The 18,641-nt window shown below is 31.8% G+C and overlaps 1 protein-coding gene and 1 long non-coding RNA gene across 2 annotated transcripts in view; one reads left to right on the top strand and one right to left on the bottom strand.

The window, feature by feature from the left end:
* Positions 1–515: 515 nt before the first annotated feature.
* On the bottom strand, positions 516–11,236 carry LOC144841297 (cytochrome P450 1A1-like). Its single transcript, XM_078697580.1, has 4 exons — positions 10,338–11,236; positions 2,505–2,654; positions 1,869–1,973; positions 516–1,449 (listed from the first exon to the last, which is right to left on the bottom strand). The coding sequence occupies exons 1-4, from the start codon at positions 11,233–11,235 to the stop codon at positions 1,124–1,126; spliced, it is 1,479 nt and encodes a 492-aa protein (XP_078553706.1). The 5' UTR covers position 11,236; the 3' UTR covers positions 516–1,123.
* Positions 11,237–17,232: 5,996 nt separating this feature from the next.
* The window catches only part of LOC144841317 (uncharacterized), a 43,039-nt gene continuing 41,630 nt past the window's right edge, over positions 17,233–18,641 (top strand). The window contains exon 1 of the long non-coding RNA XR_013612011.1: positions 17,233–17,349. This is a non-coding gene — a long non-coding RNA (uncharacterized LOC144841317). The remainder of the gene's footprint in view (positions 17,350–18,641) is intronic.

Here is an 18,641-nt window from a genome sequence, read left to right as displayed (position 1 = left end):
TGTATAACGCTTTTCAGCCCTTGAAACAGAAAAAGTGATGACCAAACCCTATTCAGGGACACTTGTTGGGTCCTAAAGAGGTGTTGGTTTAATAAGGGTTCTATACTCATCATTTCATTTCAAGGTTGATTTATGTAGCCTATGTGTGTTTTAGTAAGTGCCTTATGTAGGATTTATTAGCCTAACTTTAACACCCATTCTTTACACTCTTCAAAATGTAAGGTCTAAACTCGTCTAGACATACATATTTGATCTGACAACATTTAATGTTTACTGTAATAAAAAATAAATTCAATCATAAATTATATAAATGATTGAAATTTGATCAGTAAAAACATTTTTCCTGTGTGAAGATTTCCTTTTACTGAATCTCTTTAGCAATCTTGATTCTGTTTGAAGATTACAGAAAATGTTATTGCCTGATAACCAGAAATGTTGTCATTTATTATATATTTACCCCCCCCCCCCCCCCCCTCTTCTCATATCCTTACAGATAGAGGTCATGATGTCTAGACATTGAGGGAGAAAAGTTTTTCATTTCATTTTAGTATTAATGTAATACTAGGTAGGTATAACATTATATACTGAGTATGGCATGCCACTAGTGCCAAAATTGTTGATTGGTCTTTTTGTGGAGCTTGATGCAAGTTCTAAATATGTATTAATTTAAGCCTTTTAAATATAAATATTTAAGCATATTTTTGTTTACAGTTTGCTCAAAGTTATAAAAAGTTGTCTTTCTACTTCAGCTGTTATGCAAGATGGAGTGTCAAACCCCTCAAAGGTAAGTATAATTTGTATTTCATTAAATTAGTATGATTGGTATAAACTTACACTAATTCTACAAACTCTGAATGATGTAATGTAAGTCTAGTGTGGTGATACACCACTGATGGCATTGGGTAACAATCTGTCTTGCTTGCAACATCAGGATCTAGTGTTTGACCACATCCTGATCTCATCTTTTGGCCACGATGTTTTAGCAGGAAACCAAGGACTGGAAATCTCTTCAGTAATCTTTCCCAGATTAGCCACATTCTGATAGAATAGTCATCAGATCACATAGATCAATTGTTAATCTTGTGTGAGCTTGGTGTGTCGCACGATTCCAACTTTGTAATCACTATCGTTTACTGACAACTAATTCAAATGCTTTCGGGACCAAATCAAAATGCACATCAGCGTCCAAAACGGGTTCTGCATTTTGCGGCAGTTTAATGTGGAATCGCTGTAAGATGAACGCTGCCAAAAGGAATATTTCAGATTTTCCAATGTTCTTTCCAAGACATGCTCTACGACCGGTTGAAAAGGGCATGAAATGTGGGAAGTCGTTCAGGTTACGCATGTCGCCATCGGCATCTAAGAAACGCTCCGGTGAGAACTTGTTTGGTTCGTTCCAAACCGTTTTGTCGTGGTTTATTGTCCAGAAATTGGCCATTACTTGTGTGTCTGTATAAACAGAAAATAGACGTTAAATTGAAATGAATTATTTGGTCAAAAAAATGCTTACTTTTGTGCGTCTTAATTGTAATGATTTTTTAAGGCAAAAGCAGTAGAAGGGTTTAAATAGTTTTGTACTTTATGTGGATTTTGTCATACACAGTACTCTAGAACATCCTTAATTAGTAAATTGACGATTCCTGTAAACACAAACAAGTATCATTAAATGTTTTCACACTAGGGCAAACCCCTATTTACTGTAGGGAACACCCCTATTAATGTGGTACCTTAATAGGAGTTTTACTCTATTAATAATTGATAACATTCGCATAACTTACTTATTAATGAAAGTGAGGAAATATTTCTAAAGTAAAGTCTTGTGGTACAGACTATGGAGGGGGAGGGGAGGTGGGTGGTATGAGAATTACCTTTTGGAATGTAGTAACCACCTATCGTGGTGTCTTGTGTGGCAGAGTGGGGTACACCCAGTAGCGATAACGAACTGTACCTCAATGTTTCATAAACTGTTGCACCTGCAAATTAATAGAAACAATAAAATGTTATTTTATTTATTTATTGAAGTGATAAGATAATATTTGGCTGAATAACCACACAACGTGTTGTATATTAACATATTGATAAATTCATTATCAGTTAGATAATCAAAAAATTGATTGATTTTATACATATAAATAATCCACATGATAAAAACAAATCATCATAACATACATAAAAGCATTGCAAATACAGAAAAAGGCAAATTAAATTATTGCATACATCTGCACACCCCTGATTTGCAAATTCAGTACCAGGGTTTTTGTCAGAGACGCGAACACTTTTCTAGAGGGCATAGACTAGAGATTCCTCAAAACGTGGGTACCAAAATGGTCTTCCCTATTGATCCTTAAAAAGTGGGACAGTTGGAGTGTGTCCTGAACAAGGATATCCCAAAGGGGGAGTTGTACTCTACCTCTTTCTAGATTATCTATAGATAAATAACATCACTAAAGTACTAAAATGTGTAATGGAGTGAAGAAAGTATCCTTTGTTATCTATTGACTTACATAAGAGGGGAAGTTTTTTCTCATCCATTATGGTTGGTTTTGTATCTCCAAGAACCTCATCCATTTGCTTCTGGATTTTGGATTGTACTTCTGGAAATGCTGCCATGTACAATAGCAGCCACAGTAAGGCTGTCAGAACGGTGTCCATACCTTCAAATAAAAAGATATGAGGCCAATTAAACACAAAGCTTAGGCTGCAGAAGAACAGTAGCACATTATAAAAGAAAATAAAACTTTCAGGCCTACAATTAAATTCATCGCATAAAAATATATCGTTGATCAGACAATTGCCTGGGAATCTCTTTTGTTGTGGTGAACGTCTGAACCCAGTGACAACCAGGATGACATCAATTGTGTCTATTAATGTTCCCAATCATACTATTTTATGAGTAATGTGTTTTACTACTAGCTGGTAAATTTAGAATAGGCCAGGATAATGTCAAATCTTTGCAAAAGTAAACATTACTACTCTACAACGTTTGCTATCTTATACTTTGTTTAAACCATGTTTCAACCTTTCAACAGTGACTTTAAATGTAAAAATAAATATGTTGAGCTATTTTCGTTTAAATTATTGAAATAATTAGGTTTGATATTTACATTTACATTTAGGGGAAGTATGGGAATGAGGCTAATAATGGACAGAGTTTATCTGAGTTTGGATGCTTTATAGTGTATCGTGCGGAAGTTTGTTTTGGCAAGCCTTTGTATAGGATTTTATTTTTTTTGAGTAGTGGAGATAGAATATTGCTTTAATTGTTGTGTCATCTTGAAATTGACGCATCATAGAACCAATACCTAGGTTAGTGCCACTGCCAGTAACCGACGAATAGGGTATATTACCAGAAAATAATTAAATATGAGAGTATTGTATTTGAAACAGAAATGTTTTTATAATAGTTTTGCAAACTCTGTAAGGAACATTTATTTACTCTGTACTATTTTGTAATCGTAACTGGTCCCACAAACACCTACATTAAAACAAAATAAAATCATCATTACATTAAATAAATGTAGGTACTGCAGTAACTGCATTAAAATGAATTTTTTGATCTCTGAAGAAAGGGTGTTAATATAAGATTTATGAGGAATTATTGTTTTAATCAAATTATGTTATTTTAATTCTGTTTTCCATGGATTATCTTTCGAAAAGAGGATTCTCTAAAAGTCATCTAAGACAAATAGAGGGTTTAATAGATTAATATTCACCGTAACGAATTGGGTAGAATCCTTTTTTTTTAACTGAATCAAATATAACCATAACCTAATTGAAAATTGTGCCAAGGTCTGTTTGTCTAGCCTGCATATAAATAGATGATTTTTATGTTATTGAGAGGTACCAATGAGCTTACTTCAGGTCTGGCGATTGATATAGGCAGGTTAGCTAATCACACTGTGATCGGTATGTACATGACAATTACATGTATTTTGCCTCTGTCCCAGATTATGTGAACCTTCAGTGTGTAATCCGCAATGGATGCGTAAGATTGTTATGTTATGAATGTGAAATACACCGCAATTTCTTTAACGTTTGCCGTATGGAATTTTTGGAAAATATTTTGTTTAATTTCTTCATGAAAATAATTGACCAAATTCCTGAGTTTTCTTTTCAATCACTATAATCACCATTATATATATATAGTATTTGCTTATTGCACTCGGTATGAATTGACTATCCTAGGTTCGGAGATAGGGCCCTATCCAGTAGCAAGATTTGAATTGGAGCTATAGTGTTGTAATGTAGGAGAAATAGACTCCCATCACTACACTGATTAAAAAAAAATTCTTAGAAAACGTAACTAATTTGGAACTACAATAATATTAAATGTAAATTTTAATTTAAAAATATAAATACGATTAAGAAACTGAATTTATTTTCCAAAATATAAAACTAAAAAGATGAAATGAAACTTAAATAAAATCATTTACTAAACAAAAATTGTATTAATTTTCTACAACACATTTTTAATAGATTAGTAGCAAAGTTTACTGTATTAAACAGTGCATAGAAGGGAAAAAGTTTACCAATATAGTTATAATGCAATGGCATCTTTAAAGCTCTGTCTACACTATCAAAGTAATTTGACCAAAACAGTGTCCAAATATGGTAGTGATATGTTTAAATATGGTAGTGATATGCCATCATCATGTCCATGGGCACATCACATTTTTTGTCGCATAAAGTTTGATAGTGTAAGAATGAGTTTTAATGTTGTATGCGATAAGTATGATGACTGCTCACTGTACATTGTAGCACCCCTCTGAGAGAGCATTATTATGTAGACCTAGCTGATAGATCACAGTAGGATACCATTCATGTTGATATTAAACTTCGTAGAGGTTACTTAAGTTACTGTGAGTTAGCGATTATTGTCATATTTTCATGGGAATTAATAGCTCTATTCCAAGTTCAAGAAACCCAGTATTTTTTGTGTGATTTTATTTGTGAAATCTTATAATTTATAGTTTGCATAAAGCTCTGTCTACACTATCAAACTCTATTTGACAAACAAATGTGATGTGCCCATGGACATGATGATGTCATATCACTACCATATTTGGGTATATCATTACTATTTTTGGACACATCACACTTTTTTTGTCAAACTAGTTTGATAGTGTAGACAGAGCTTAAGGCTTGTATTGCAACGATACATTACACTCGTGCATCACCCACAAGCCGACGAGAAACATCCCCGATTAGCCAGCTCAAAAAGTAAACCCTGGTTGTTATGGTTAAAAAAGTTAAACTTTCTTTTAATGCTTCAGTTCTGAACTACATGGTGTTAATCGGATGTTTTACTACTGTATTTTGCTTTTGAATGCACACATATACCCCTTTCACATCGCTTAGCAAAACTCCATAGTTTACACACGCTAGCATGTCGTTTTGTATGGTGTGAGGTGTTTAGGAGATGTGTAGGCAGATTGAAGGAGGAGGTGGGGGAGGAGGAGGCAGTCGACAATTTTAGGTTAAGTTCAGCTATTTTTTCTACATTTTTGTTATGCCTCATCTCGCCCCCATTTCAATATCATGGATTCGTACTAGTCACAATAAAAAAGAAAACAAAATACATACATAATAGCTTTTTCCAAACTTATAATGGTTATCTATAGGCTAATAACTTAGCAGATAACTGAAATATATAGACCAAACATCAATCGATCAATCAGTATAAGATTTATATATTTTTTTCATTCTGTGGAATAATTTTGTAAACAAAATAATAATGTTTTCTTCCCTTTCCTAACTTATGGTTTATCTTTTTTTTATTCTTAATCCAAAAGGTTTAAACTGATTTACACCTCAAGTTATTATTGTGGGATTTCAGCCTAAGAGTTCTTCTTAAAGTTTCTTCTTATTAAACCATTTCTATTGTAGTGAGACTGCAATTTTTCCACTTGAGACTAGTAAAATATGTCATGAGGATTTCATAGATAAACAATTGAACAACAATTAAACAAATAGATAATTGTTGTCAGTGATTAGCAGCATTATTCTTGATTTCATAATAAATTTATTTATGAATAGGACTTCCGGAATAACAAATAATTTCACATTATTGGTGTTTAAAGGTATTAAGAAATCAGACAAGGTATTGAATGAAGTAATAGAACTTTATGTAAAATTATGTAATTACCATACTCGGAACTTGACTCAAGACCGTGCCAAAAGTGGATTTTATTTATAATGTATTCAACTTCTGACTAATATGATAGTACTTATATTTACTAAAATGTTTTATGATTTTTTCAATAAAAATTATTAATCTTATTTTTGTTAGTGGTTCAGCTTGAAGATGTTCATCTGTGCATTACTTTACAGTATTACATTTAAAGATTTTATTTTCTATTTATTTTTATATTGATAAAATCTTATATTGGTGTTTAGTCTTTGAGGATTTCGGTTAGAGTGATTTTGTTTAAAGTGTACAGTATATATAAATATCATATGTCACAGCTTAAATCTTTTCTGAAAAAACCTCTTTTTGGGACCTTATTTCTATTGCAGAAGAATAAAACCCATTCTTTTTTTGGACACTCCTATTCATGGGACTCCCTATTTTAAGAAAACAGTTTCCCATGATGACATGAATTGGAAATACATGTTTTAACACTGGCCAACCCCTATTCATGGGACACTCCTATTAAGGGAACACTTTATTGGGTCCCGAAGGTGTCCCCTTAATAGAGGCTCTACTGTATTAATACTTTGAGTACATTTCTCCATGTTAAGGTAATAAAAATGTTAAACGTTCGCCTACAAAATTGCTTCTACTACAAGGTCATATCTAGTCAAGGTGTTGTGAGGAATCCTTAGATCTTAATCCTCAAAATCTAACTGTATCAACATATGCATGACATCAATATATCACGATAAAAGCGTGTGTGGTTTTTTTTTCCACAGCTTAAAAAAGTTACTGTAGGTTAAGTGTTAATAGATGAAAAATGAATTATACTGATTATAGTAATCTTAGGTACGAGTTTGCGTGTTCGTGAGTCAGAAGCCTACACAAATCAGTGAAGCATGGATTTAGAAAGAGGGGGTGGCGGGGGCTTTGTAGTTTCCTCCTCTACCAAATTTTTATTTACCAAACCGTAACATAATCAACTTTCAATTGACTTTATACACAATTTATTCAGTTTTTATTTTAAATGTTCTTCTTCTGTACTGTAGAACCTCTATTGAGGGGACACCTTGTGAGTACAACAAAGTGTTTCTTGAAAGGGGGGTCCCCTAATAAGGATCGGCCATAATAACATAATATTTCCACTTGTTATTATTTAATGGGAAAGTGTCCCCTTCTAATTGTAGCTAAGGAGTGTCCCAAATTTTTATTATTTTTTATATTATTGTCATTTATTATACATTATTTCATTTTATACCTTTGCCTCCTTCCAAAAGAAAGAAAAAAAATGAATTTAATTTATTACATGCACACAATTAAATAAATTTCAAGAATTTTTTAAATCAATGGATTATTTCTTCTTAATGATAATTATATGAACTGTTTTTAACGAAACTAGAAAAGAGTCCATTTAAAAGGGATTTCCTATTTAATATTTTAGATGTATGAATATAGATATTTCTAAAGAAAAGGGAATTCCCTAAACTGTATAGTGTGATGTTCACAGTGTCCCCTCAATGAGGCATCTTTTAAACAGGGTTGATTTCCCTTAAGCGTGATTTCCACTAGGACACAACACAAGGACTCACATGCTACTTTAGTTTACCAATGAAAAGCCACTGTTCGAATAATCTATCGCTTGTGATTGGTCAAAACACTAACGTTGCATTACGTCCTTGCGCTGCGTCGCTAGTGGGAACCAAGCTTTAGTGTTGTCCCTTTGAATAGAGATATCTAAATGGATAGGGTGCCTTTGAGTAAGGGTGTCCCCAATAGGGTTGTCCCTAGAGTATAATGACCCAAACAGGGGCTTCTGTATTATATTCATTGTTTAAAAATTGTTGATTTACCCCCTTATACTGTTAAATCCTCCTTCACAGCTGTTGATTATTTCACTCTTAAGTGTCAATGATATGCTATGACATTTATTAGGTATTGATGTTTCATTTTACATTAAAAAACCTTGGTTGGGTATTTCCCATGAGGAATTAAAATAACAGGGTTCTTTATTTATCAGCTTATTCAGTTAAGGAATCACTTTTTTTGGCTAATAGTCATAAGGACATTCCTATTATGTATAACATGTATGTAACAATCTTGCTACTGTAACATTACATGTCTACAAACACTTTTTTTTAATGTCGCTATGTATTTTATTTCATATTGTATAGTAAAATTTGAGTATTTGGCAAACTTTTCAAACACAAAATAGACATAGACAAGAAATATTTTTTTTTAATCAAGATTTATTTGGTGTTTTTTTTATAATATGATCTAAAATGTTTTATAAATCTCCTAGCCACTATTGTTTTTTACTTTAATTTTTGTTATTGTGATTTTACTTTTTTTTTTAAATTGTTAGTGTATAAAAGAATTCAACATGTTCAGTGATTTCAAAAGTATTTTATTTATATTTTAGGATAGACATTTTCTTATAAAATGGTATGGTACACAGAATTTTTGGCAAGTTGAACCACCTGAACAATCAAAGATTTTCTCTTTAAACTGTCTGGTCCAATGTACCATTGAACTAACAATTGGATGACCCTCTCAATAGCAGATGTAATTTATTTACCAAGCGGTTCACGTATTAGGACATTTGTCCAATACCATAAGGATTTTGTTAAAATTAAGGAACTAGTTGATGTTAGAGCGGATGTGTGACAAGTCAGTTTTGTTAAAAATTTGACAACCAAATTAAGAAAGTTTTACAATTTTCTGAAATAATGTATAAAAATAAACATTTTGGACAAATATTATTGACTCTGAATGTTTTGAGGTGATGCAATAAAAGGAAAGTACCAAAAAATATTTTTTTTCCTCAAATTGTTCTTCTTTGTTTCATTATGTTTTACAAACATTTAAAAAATGCATTTTGGTTTTTAATTTATGACCAATCATAGAATTTCATTAAATTGTGCGTACTTTACGCTGAGCAACTCTAAAGACATAAAACAAGTGAAGTACATAACTTCACGTAAGGTCTAAATCTTGACTAAAGTTATGAAATGTTCTGTTTTCAAGTTTTAGTAAAAACATGACCAACAAAATGGAAACAAGCAAGAAACTGGTGATGGTTGAAGAAAAAAACATGCTTGATGATCACAATAGGTTATCTTGACTAATCCTATTTTATTGACTATTGACTACAATAATAATGTAATGCCTCAAGAATTATTGCTTGTAAATCATAATTTGAAAATTTATTTTAATCCAAATTAATTTTTTACGGTTTCTCTCCTAAATAAACGTACTGTATGTGAAAACATTTAGTACATTATTAATGTTTGAACTCTGTTGTATTATCTATGATGATGTTATTATTATAGATGGTTTTCATATTATCTTTTCATAATTGCCCATTAACCACCAATGGATCATTCAGCGTTATGTTGGCTAGCTCAGGTGTGCGTCCCTCTAGCGTTATTAACCTCACACCTAAAACATTAAGTGGATTTTTAAAGAATCTATGCTTAGCGAGGTTCCTTCTCACCCTCTTCAACCCTGACTCAAGGCTGATGGTTAGAGGCCCAGGTAAATGACCAGATACAACTAATCAGATTAGAGTTTAAACTATTATGATGTTGCTAAAATAGACAAGAACAGTTATTTATTGCAGGCGCTAGGCCGACCACTACTAACAAGGCAATGGAGATCCAAAGAATACTGTGTTATGATAAAAATCTAAAATTAAATTAGTAAATATTTCCAAAAGCAAATTACTGAAAACGCAGTTGGAAACAATGGCTGGATATCAACAATTCAGATATACAAAGAAAAAAGTTAAATTAAAATATAGCCGAAGAATCCGAAGAACCCGAACTTTCCCTGTGTAATCTTTTTTCGTAATACATTTTTATGAATATTTAAAATCATCTTTCTTTTTCTTTAGATTAATATCATTTGTACAATATATCCTGTACCATATGTAATATTAATAATGAATTGATATTAATTATTAGTAATTATTATTATTTTATCTTCACAAAAAAGAGATGAATATTAACTTTGAATAGGCCATTTTTGGTCAAATTATTTCTTAATTATTACTAATTGTTTTTTTAATCCATTTTTTTGTGATTTGTGTATATCTATATATATATATTAATTACAATGGTCTATTCAACAACATTTAACAACTTAATTGTTCAGGCAACAATACAGTATATCTTTAATCTATAATTATATAAATTTCATTTATTACCTGCAAAGAAGATTGTCCAGATGTTGATAACAATATGTTCAGGCGTTAATAGACGAAGAACATTCTCGTCTCCTTGCGCTTTTGCGTTACGTGCTTCCTTTAATAAGACATCAAGCATATCTCTTATAACGCCCTCTTTGTACGTGGCATCGTGTTCGTGATATTTTTTCATAAGCAGACAGTCTCTTCTATCTCGTGCTTTGCTCAACGCATTTAACCATTTGTTGGGAATTTTTTGCAACCATGGCAACAAGTTGACGGGATGTGCCGGAGAGATGCCTTTGATTATGTCTGATGAATAACTGAGGATTTCTTCCAGCTCAGAATCGTCACGGTGGTATCGCTGTCCGAATGCAAGGTTGTAAAGAATGTTGAGAGAAGCCAAGTGACAATCCTTTCTCGGATTAAATGGCTTATTTTCATAACTTTCAAAGTGCTTTATTAGGTTCTCTGCTTCCTCTGTAATTTTCGTATTCAGGTTTGTGTCTGAGATTACACGAAACGTGTTTTTCATAAGTCTTGTATGAGTTCGAAACTCCTGTTTGTCGGAGCACGTCATAAAACATTTATTCAGAAAGAAGTCAATTGAAAATACTTTTGGCCTGCTCGTTAAGTGCGGTCCGTTGTACGCTTGTTTAACCTGCGCCGTGTCATTTAAGATAACGACACGATCCGAGCCGAATTTTATTGTAAAAATTTTACCATGCCTTTTTGCAAGTTCGCCGAGAGATAAATGCATAAATTTGTGGTCAAGGTTCAATAAGTTTCCAATAAACGGTAACGATAGCGGACCAGGCGGCATGCGAAGAATATAAAAGTCTCGTAATTCACTTATGTAATACAGTGTGATGTAAATAAATGCTGCTGATAAGAAATAAACAACTAACGTCGAAATCATATTGAGGTATGTACTGGAATTTATGTAACAATTGCTATTTTATATGCGAATCCTGTAAAAAAACAAAATTTAATTATTTTAGCTAATTAACATTTTGTAGATATAACATGTTCAATAATATTCATTTTAAATTATACAGTAGTACCTCTATTAAGGGTACACCTTCGAAAACCCAACAGAATGTCCCCTTAGTACAGGTGTCCCCTGAATAAGAGTTGGCCGTAATCTTAAAACATTGCCATTCCATCATTTCAATTAAAAGTGTCCCCTGAATAGGAGTGCCTTAAAAAAGGGGGATTTAAAATTATGACAGTAAAATATAAACTTTAATCATGAATATGCATTTTTAATTTAAATGTTTAAAATAGTATTTGAAAAATTTAATATTATTAATGTTTATTTAAATTTTTAATTTAAATATCATAACTATGCATTTCAGATTTAAATATACATGTTTATATTTAAATAAGTAAAATTAAACTAAAATTTATGTCAAAAAATTAAATTTACAAAATATTATTGAATATATATTTTATTGATTAAATTTAAATTTTAGTATGCAGAATGGTCAACTTCAATATAATCCGATACATTTTAAATTAATAAATTACAATTTATTACAGAACTTCAGTAGTTTTATCCGTACTAATAATAATCAAACATAATAACATAATATGGATATTAATAATGTAATAAAAAGTTTTACAAAGGTTTTTACCTAATATAATTGACATAAGTCGGTATTTACTACTAAAAATAATAATAATAATCAAATCTGATAACATAATTTGAATATTAAAAATGGAATTAAACATTATAATAATATAAAGATTTACCTATAAAATATTAACAGGTATATACATTTATAATCAAATAACATAACATGAATATTTGAATTGAAAGAATTAATAAAATACAGTACATGTAGGATACAATTTATAAATTAAAAATTTAATAATAAAGAAATGAATTATTACCTATTCTCTTCTTTTGATGTTTGATTAGATGTTCCAAAACATAGTAAAGATAAAATCCTGGTTATGTTTTGTCTTCTGTCAAAATTATGTATCTGTCCTCTTAGAAGTCATTCTGACTGATTATATAGGGTAGACAAGGTTATAAATGGTAGTATTAACAGACCAACATTGGTTCTAATCCATTGGTCAGTTGAACATTTCTAGTACAAACCATATTTTGATATATTACATTGCAGATCAGTTGACCAATCAGAGTTGAATGATCGCTGTTTGTGATTGGTCAGAAGATTTGAGCATCATAAGTTCTAAGCCCCGCCTCCAATAGCTAGTCACTGTAATGTCTACCATTAAATCTACTAGTGATATTATACTATGTGTATCGGTAATTAGATTTATCACTCGTGTTATACTAGTTGGACTACTTCAGAAGTTGGATACTGTCTCGTGGTAACATCACTGAAGACATTTTTACATGCATTTTTGTGTAGTTAGTAGGCTAGTACAGACAATTAAGGAAAGAATTTGTTAGCATTTTAGCACCCACATTTCATTTAAATGCATATTAGATTTTTCCCATTCTCACAGATTTCTTCATCTTATCATTTCAAATTTATTATATCTAATATATCAATCAATATTAACCACCATTTGAGTTGTTTTTTAGTTCCATTCCAAAATTGTTTATATCTACCAAGCTATTAATTGTTTTCTACTCTTACTCTCTCCACCATCTAATCACCAGCCTGTGCCTCCTTTGTTTTTATTTCTTTTATTTCAGTCCAGTGGTTGTCTGGTTCATATTCACAATTTTGCAATGAAGGGCTAATGTTGCCCGAAAGCTCTCCTTTATTTTTCTGGCTATTTTACTTTATCGTTTTTTGTTTAACTTTTTGCTCATTTTATTTTTTTCCATTGAGATCCAGCCGCTGATACCCACAGCATTGTCATTTTTTCAGTAATTTGCCTTTGGATTTAGATTATTATATAATACAAATTTTTGTTTATACTATATTTATTTCCTCTTATCTTCTCTAAGCAGTTTGGTCATTATTTTCCCATTATGATTTTATCAAATAACAAATTTTAAAAATGCTTGTAATACAAGTTAAGATCGTGTTATTAATCATAGACAAATCCAAACGTAGAATTTCATTTTAAACAAAATGGTATACAAATAAATTATATAATTAATGTTTATGAGTTGAATAGTGAGAATATTTCATGAGTTGAAAAATTGACTGCTCTATTTTAACGACATGGAGCCGAGTTAAATAGAGCAGTCAATTTTTCAACGAATGAAATATTCTCAACATTCAACGAATATAAAACATTAATTATTTCTTTTATAACACCTACTTTTATTCAAGTTATCCATGGTAAATCAATAATGAATGCTAGGCCGGGAAGCTAGGCCAACAACGTCGTTTTGCAAAAATTCTCAAAATGTTTACAGAAAGCTGAACGTGCATTAGTACCGTTCATTATCACCATTATATATCACTCTTCAATGAGATGGGGCGAATTCCAAATAACACATGCGTAATTGACCAATCAAATTACAATACAATCAGGTGTGCTATAATAAGACATTAACGCATGCTTTAATATTTTGAACATGTCAAACTTATGTTTTGATCTTCCTCATTTTAACTTACTCCTTATTTAGTCTGAATTTACGTGAGAATTAAAATACCCTTGAATTTGAAGAAATATCACACATCACATGCCTTATTTTAACCTAGTCGATTTTTGTATGTTAGAATTTCACCCAAGAAAAACTCTTGCATTACAGGAATAGTCAGACATAACACACGCTTCATTTTAGCCTAGTCAACCATTTTAAGTCAGAGTTTCACCTGAGAAAAACCCTTGCAGTACAGTAGATAGTCAGACATAACACACGCTTCATTTTAGCCTATAGTCAACCATTTTAAGTCAGAGATTCACCTGAGAAAAACCCCTTGCGTTACAGGAAACGGTCAGACATAACACATGCTTTATTTTAGCCTAGTCAACCCTTGTAGATTTATGTTTGAGACTGAACACACATCCTATTAACATCCTCAAAACACGCTATGGGTTCATATATTCTAGTTTTGTGTCGTGTATTAAACGATATCAGATTTGAAAGCATTTGCCCCAGAAATATAACCTTCTATACATCATTACAAATATATTCAAATCTTTTTTAAAACCCATATCCGATTATGGGCTAGCTATACAAAAATAACTTGGACTGAAAATCAAAATATACAGATAGAATTCTGTATTTTTTTTTGGTTAAATAAAATACTGTATATATAGTTATCTCACTTAAATCAGTGGATTTATATTAGAAAACCAATTAGATAAGCGCCGCCACGTGACTTCCTCGTTTCTCCCTACTGAGCCAATCATTCACTCATTTTCAGTATGTCAACGAATATGTTTAAGTACTGTCAAATATAATTTAGGTTTTACCTGTTAATTGTTTTTTTTTTGATAAATTATTTTAATCGGTGAATTTAATACTGTGCTCAGATGTAATAATGATTGTTACCTAGAATATAATTTCACACGTGTAGCGTGTGATTCTTAAGCTGATATAAATCATGACATTGAAATGATGACATTTACTTTGACGTAAATTAGTAAACTTCGGAATTTGAACTTTTAACTTTACGTAGCTAAATGAGTTATTTGACCAATTGCGGTTCCTATTTTCTAATAAGATAAGATGTATAAATGTTTATATTTCAAATATACAGGAAGCAGAATAAGTGCCGTTCATTCTTTTCAAGGTATCACTTTTCGTGAACACGCCTCTGAACGGTAGCTAGATTGCCCCGGGCTGTTGACTTTCAAGTTGCTTCTACCCGCAAATATTTAACCATTCAGAATGCTGTCGATTGACATGAAATACATAGTGTGGATGCCTCAAGCCAGAATTTGGATTAACATCAATAAGCATACTAACGTTGTGTAGTTGTGTAGGTGTTTTGGCCAAAGATTCCCTCCTGTCATTGCATTCTTTGGGTTGAAATCTCACCTCTCAGGATGTCTATTAGCAAAAGCCTGTGGCTATATCAATGACGCAGTTTTAGCCAATGTTTAGATATAATGATCAAAGGGTATTGTAATGTGAACCGCTTTGAATTAACAATTAGTTAATTCAGCGTTTTAATCTCCTACCTAAATATTCCATATGCCGACTTGACTTATGCACTTAATATATTCAGTCGGAAGTCTGCCCACTGGGTGTGCCCTATATGACTATTACCTACACTAGCCTCCTTGGTTTCCGTGGAAGTTTTTTTACTTTTATTGCTAGAGCCTAATTAGGAGGCATGTTAAATTAAGCCAAAAGAATAAAAATACACTTTTACACTACATATTTTGAATATTATTTAGTAATGATGATGAAATTTGGGGAATGTTTGAGCTGTGGTAGAGGGGAAATGGTGAACTGACGCCCTGGCAACCTTCGTCTTTTGTCCAAGTGGGCCTTGCGCCATAATTTACGGTGGACAGATGCCATGGTGTTTGAATCCTCTTCATTGTAGTAAAGTTATGATGGTGAAAGTTTGAGAGCGGAAGTGGTGGACTGGCATCCTGGCAGCAACCTTAATCTTTTGATGACTGAAAAGTATTGCCATTTGAACAATTGATAGACAAGCTTTTGATTTTTTACTGTCAAAACATGTTGGTTTAGAAATTTGATAAAATGATGATCAAAAGAAATAATATTAATCGCATCGTAAAACATAATGTTGTTTAATGAAATGTATGTTAATGACCCCACGAAGTAGGCCTACTGTCCGGTGTGGATGCCTACTGTCCAGTCCAGCTGTGTGGATTGTGGGGAACAGAACTACAGAGGATTAATGATCGGTTATGCAATAGTTTTAATAGTCAATTGCACTAAAGCCCAATTCCATTTTTTTTCTACTACAGACCTCATCTGAACACTTGAAGCCAGCGATATAAAGCAATGGATTATTCCTATTAACAGCACTTCAGAAGAAGATCATAAAACATCAAAGGACAGACATCAGAATTAATAGTAAGTTATTTTTAGATTTTGAACAACTTCAGTTAATTCTTTTGATGTTCTTTAATTTAAGTTTCAATTAGTTCTTTTATTTCATTAACTATTTTATAATCTTTAGACAGTTGTACAATTGCAGACACGCTTAAAATTAAGATTATTTAAGTACAGCAAGGTAAACAAGTGTTTAAGTAAAGAGCCCGTAAAGAGCGAGAAATGTTTAAAAGGTACTTAAATTAATAATGACTTAATAATTTAAATTCCATATGGTACTAAAGATTGTATCTATTTTTAAGGCATCATTTCCATTTTGGTAAGTCTTGTAAAGAGGAGAAGTCCCAGTGTTGATTCCGGAGGGACGCCGGTAGTAATGTGTTTAGGATATGAAAAGTTGTTTTGAAAATTAACAATTCAAGACAGTTCTGTAAGAAACCAATTCGTTAATCCCAGCTACTATCATATTTATAAATGTAGGATGACTTACAACCAGGACTTTTAAAGTAAATTATGCATTACATCATTTGATCAAGTTGTCGTACAGCTATACAAAATCGATTTTGATTTATCACGACGACTGTGCACCCAAAAATAAATGAAGGTCACTTGGACCTATGACGACGTAACAAAAATTTCCAAACTAATCTAAACGTCGTTTGCGAATAATATCTCCATATGACGTCATTTGTTGCAAAAGCTTCCAATTATAATAGTGTTGAGCATTTTTAAAAAAAGAAATCTTCCAAGGGTACATTGTTAATTTAAAAAAATATTTACAGGTTTTGTACAGCACTGTAACCTGTGAACATACTGGTACTGGTTCAAGTAACCTTCTCAACAACATTCTTCTCCCCTACGGGTCCCATCGTGTCACCAGCAGCCAATTACGGCACAATCTCAATAGGATAGCGGTTTTAATGTGGTATTGTTCTGATAGTGTAACAATCATTCTATTAAACACAATAAACTGTATCCATAATTTAAATGGTGTGGAATTTATAGGTTTAGGTGGTTTCCCTTTTCTGCAGCACCTACTGATTGTATGACACAACTATACCCCCAAGGGGTTTAGAAGGTTGACAAAGTTTTCCGCAAACCACATTGAGAATAAAGGTATGTATTTTAAAAATCATTTCGATGCTTGCTTTTTTTTACCTCAATCGTATAAAGGTCTAAGCTACAAAAACGCAGTTGTTGCAGCTTTAATCTGATTTTATTTTGAACGTTTTACGCCCAGGCCCTAGGCATTTTGAAATCAATATATACGTTTTTCATGTACTGTATGTAGACTGCTTCTATAGTCCTCAAAACCTATTTATACATGGCACACGCTTTTGTTATACGTCATAACATTGCCAATAGTTTTTTTATGACTACTATAACTATTTAATAACTATATACTACTATAAAAAAAGTGTAATATTTTTCATGTACTGTATGTAGACTGCTTCTATAGTCCTCAAAACCTATTTATACATGGCACACGCTTTTGTTATACGTCATAACATTTTTTTTTTATGACTACTAAAACTATTTAGTAACTATACTACTATAAAAAAAGTGTAGTATTTTTCAATGATCTTGATGCCAAGATTAGTTCCACAGTGAAAGTATATTTCAATACAGTTTGTGCCGGATGACTTCCAATGTTGGATTATTTCCAGTTGTGAAAATAACTTTCTTTCAATGGATTTATGCCAAAGATGCTTTTCATGTAAATTCAGACACGTTTTATTGGGGTTTTTCATAATGAAGGTTTAAATAAATAATAATGACCATTGAACATAATTTTTCATTTTGAAAAGTTTTATTAGCAATAATTGATATTCATGTATGATTCCACCGAACTTTCGAGTTAAAATAACTATTGTGAGGCATTTGATAAACAGGCAAACTGCCTATAAAATGTCTTGACGTGTTAATAATAATTAATGTGTCAATTAAGAAACAAAGTTTTATACTGCATTTGTTGCTATATTATAAAGCTCTGTCTACACTATCAAACTTTATGAGACAAAAAAATGTGATGTTCCCATATATGGACATGATGATGTCATATCACTACCATATTTGAGCATATCACTATCATATATGGGCACATCACACATTTTTTGTCAAACTAGTTGATAGTGTAGACAGAGCTTAAATGTGTAAGCAATTACGGTAGGTTGGTGTAAGAAGTTGCTACGCTATTGTAAAACGGATTCTTGATGTCTTAATCTTGGTTCCCACTAGGACGAAATGTAAAGATGTAAGCGCAACGCAAGTAATTTCAAACCGATGCATTATTATGTCCTTGTGTTGCATCTTAATGGGAACCAAGCATAATGGTCTACTCTGACCATTTTGAGTCCATGTATTAAATATTTTTTTCTACAAATTGAATTTTTGAAAAGACTGAAGAT

This window comes from Antedon bifida, chromosome 4 (assembly GCF_963402885.1).
Source record: "Antedon bifida chromosome 4, ecAntBifi1.1, whole genome shotgun sequence".
NCBI lineage: Eukaryota > Metazoa > Echinodermata > Crinoidea > Comatulida > Antedonidae > Antedon > Antedon bifida.
The sequence above is the reverse complement of the archived record's forward strand: the minus strand, read 5'-3'. Positions and strand labels throughout refer to the sequence as shown.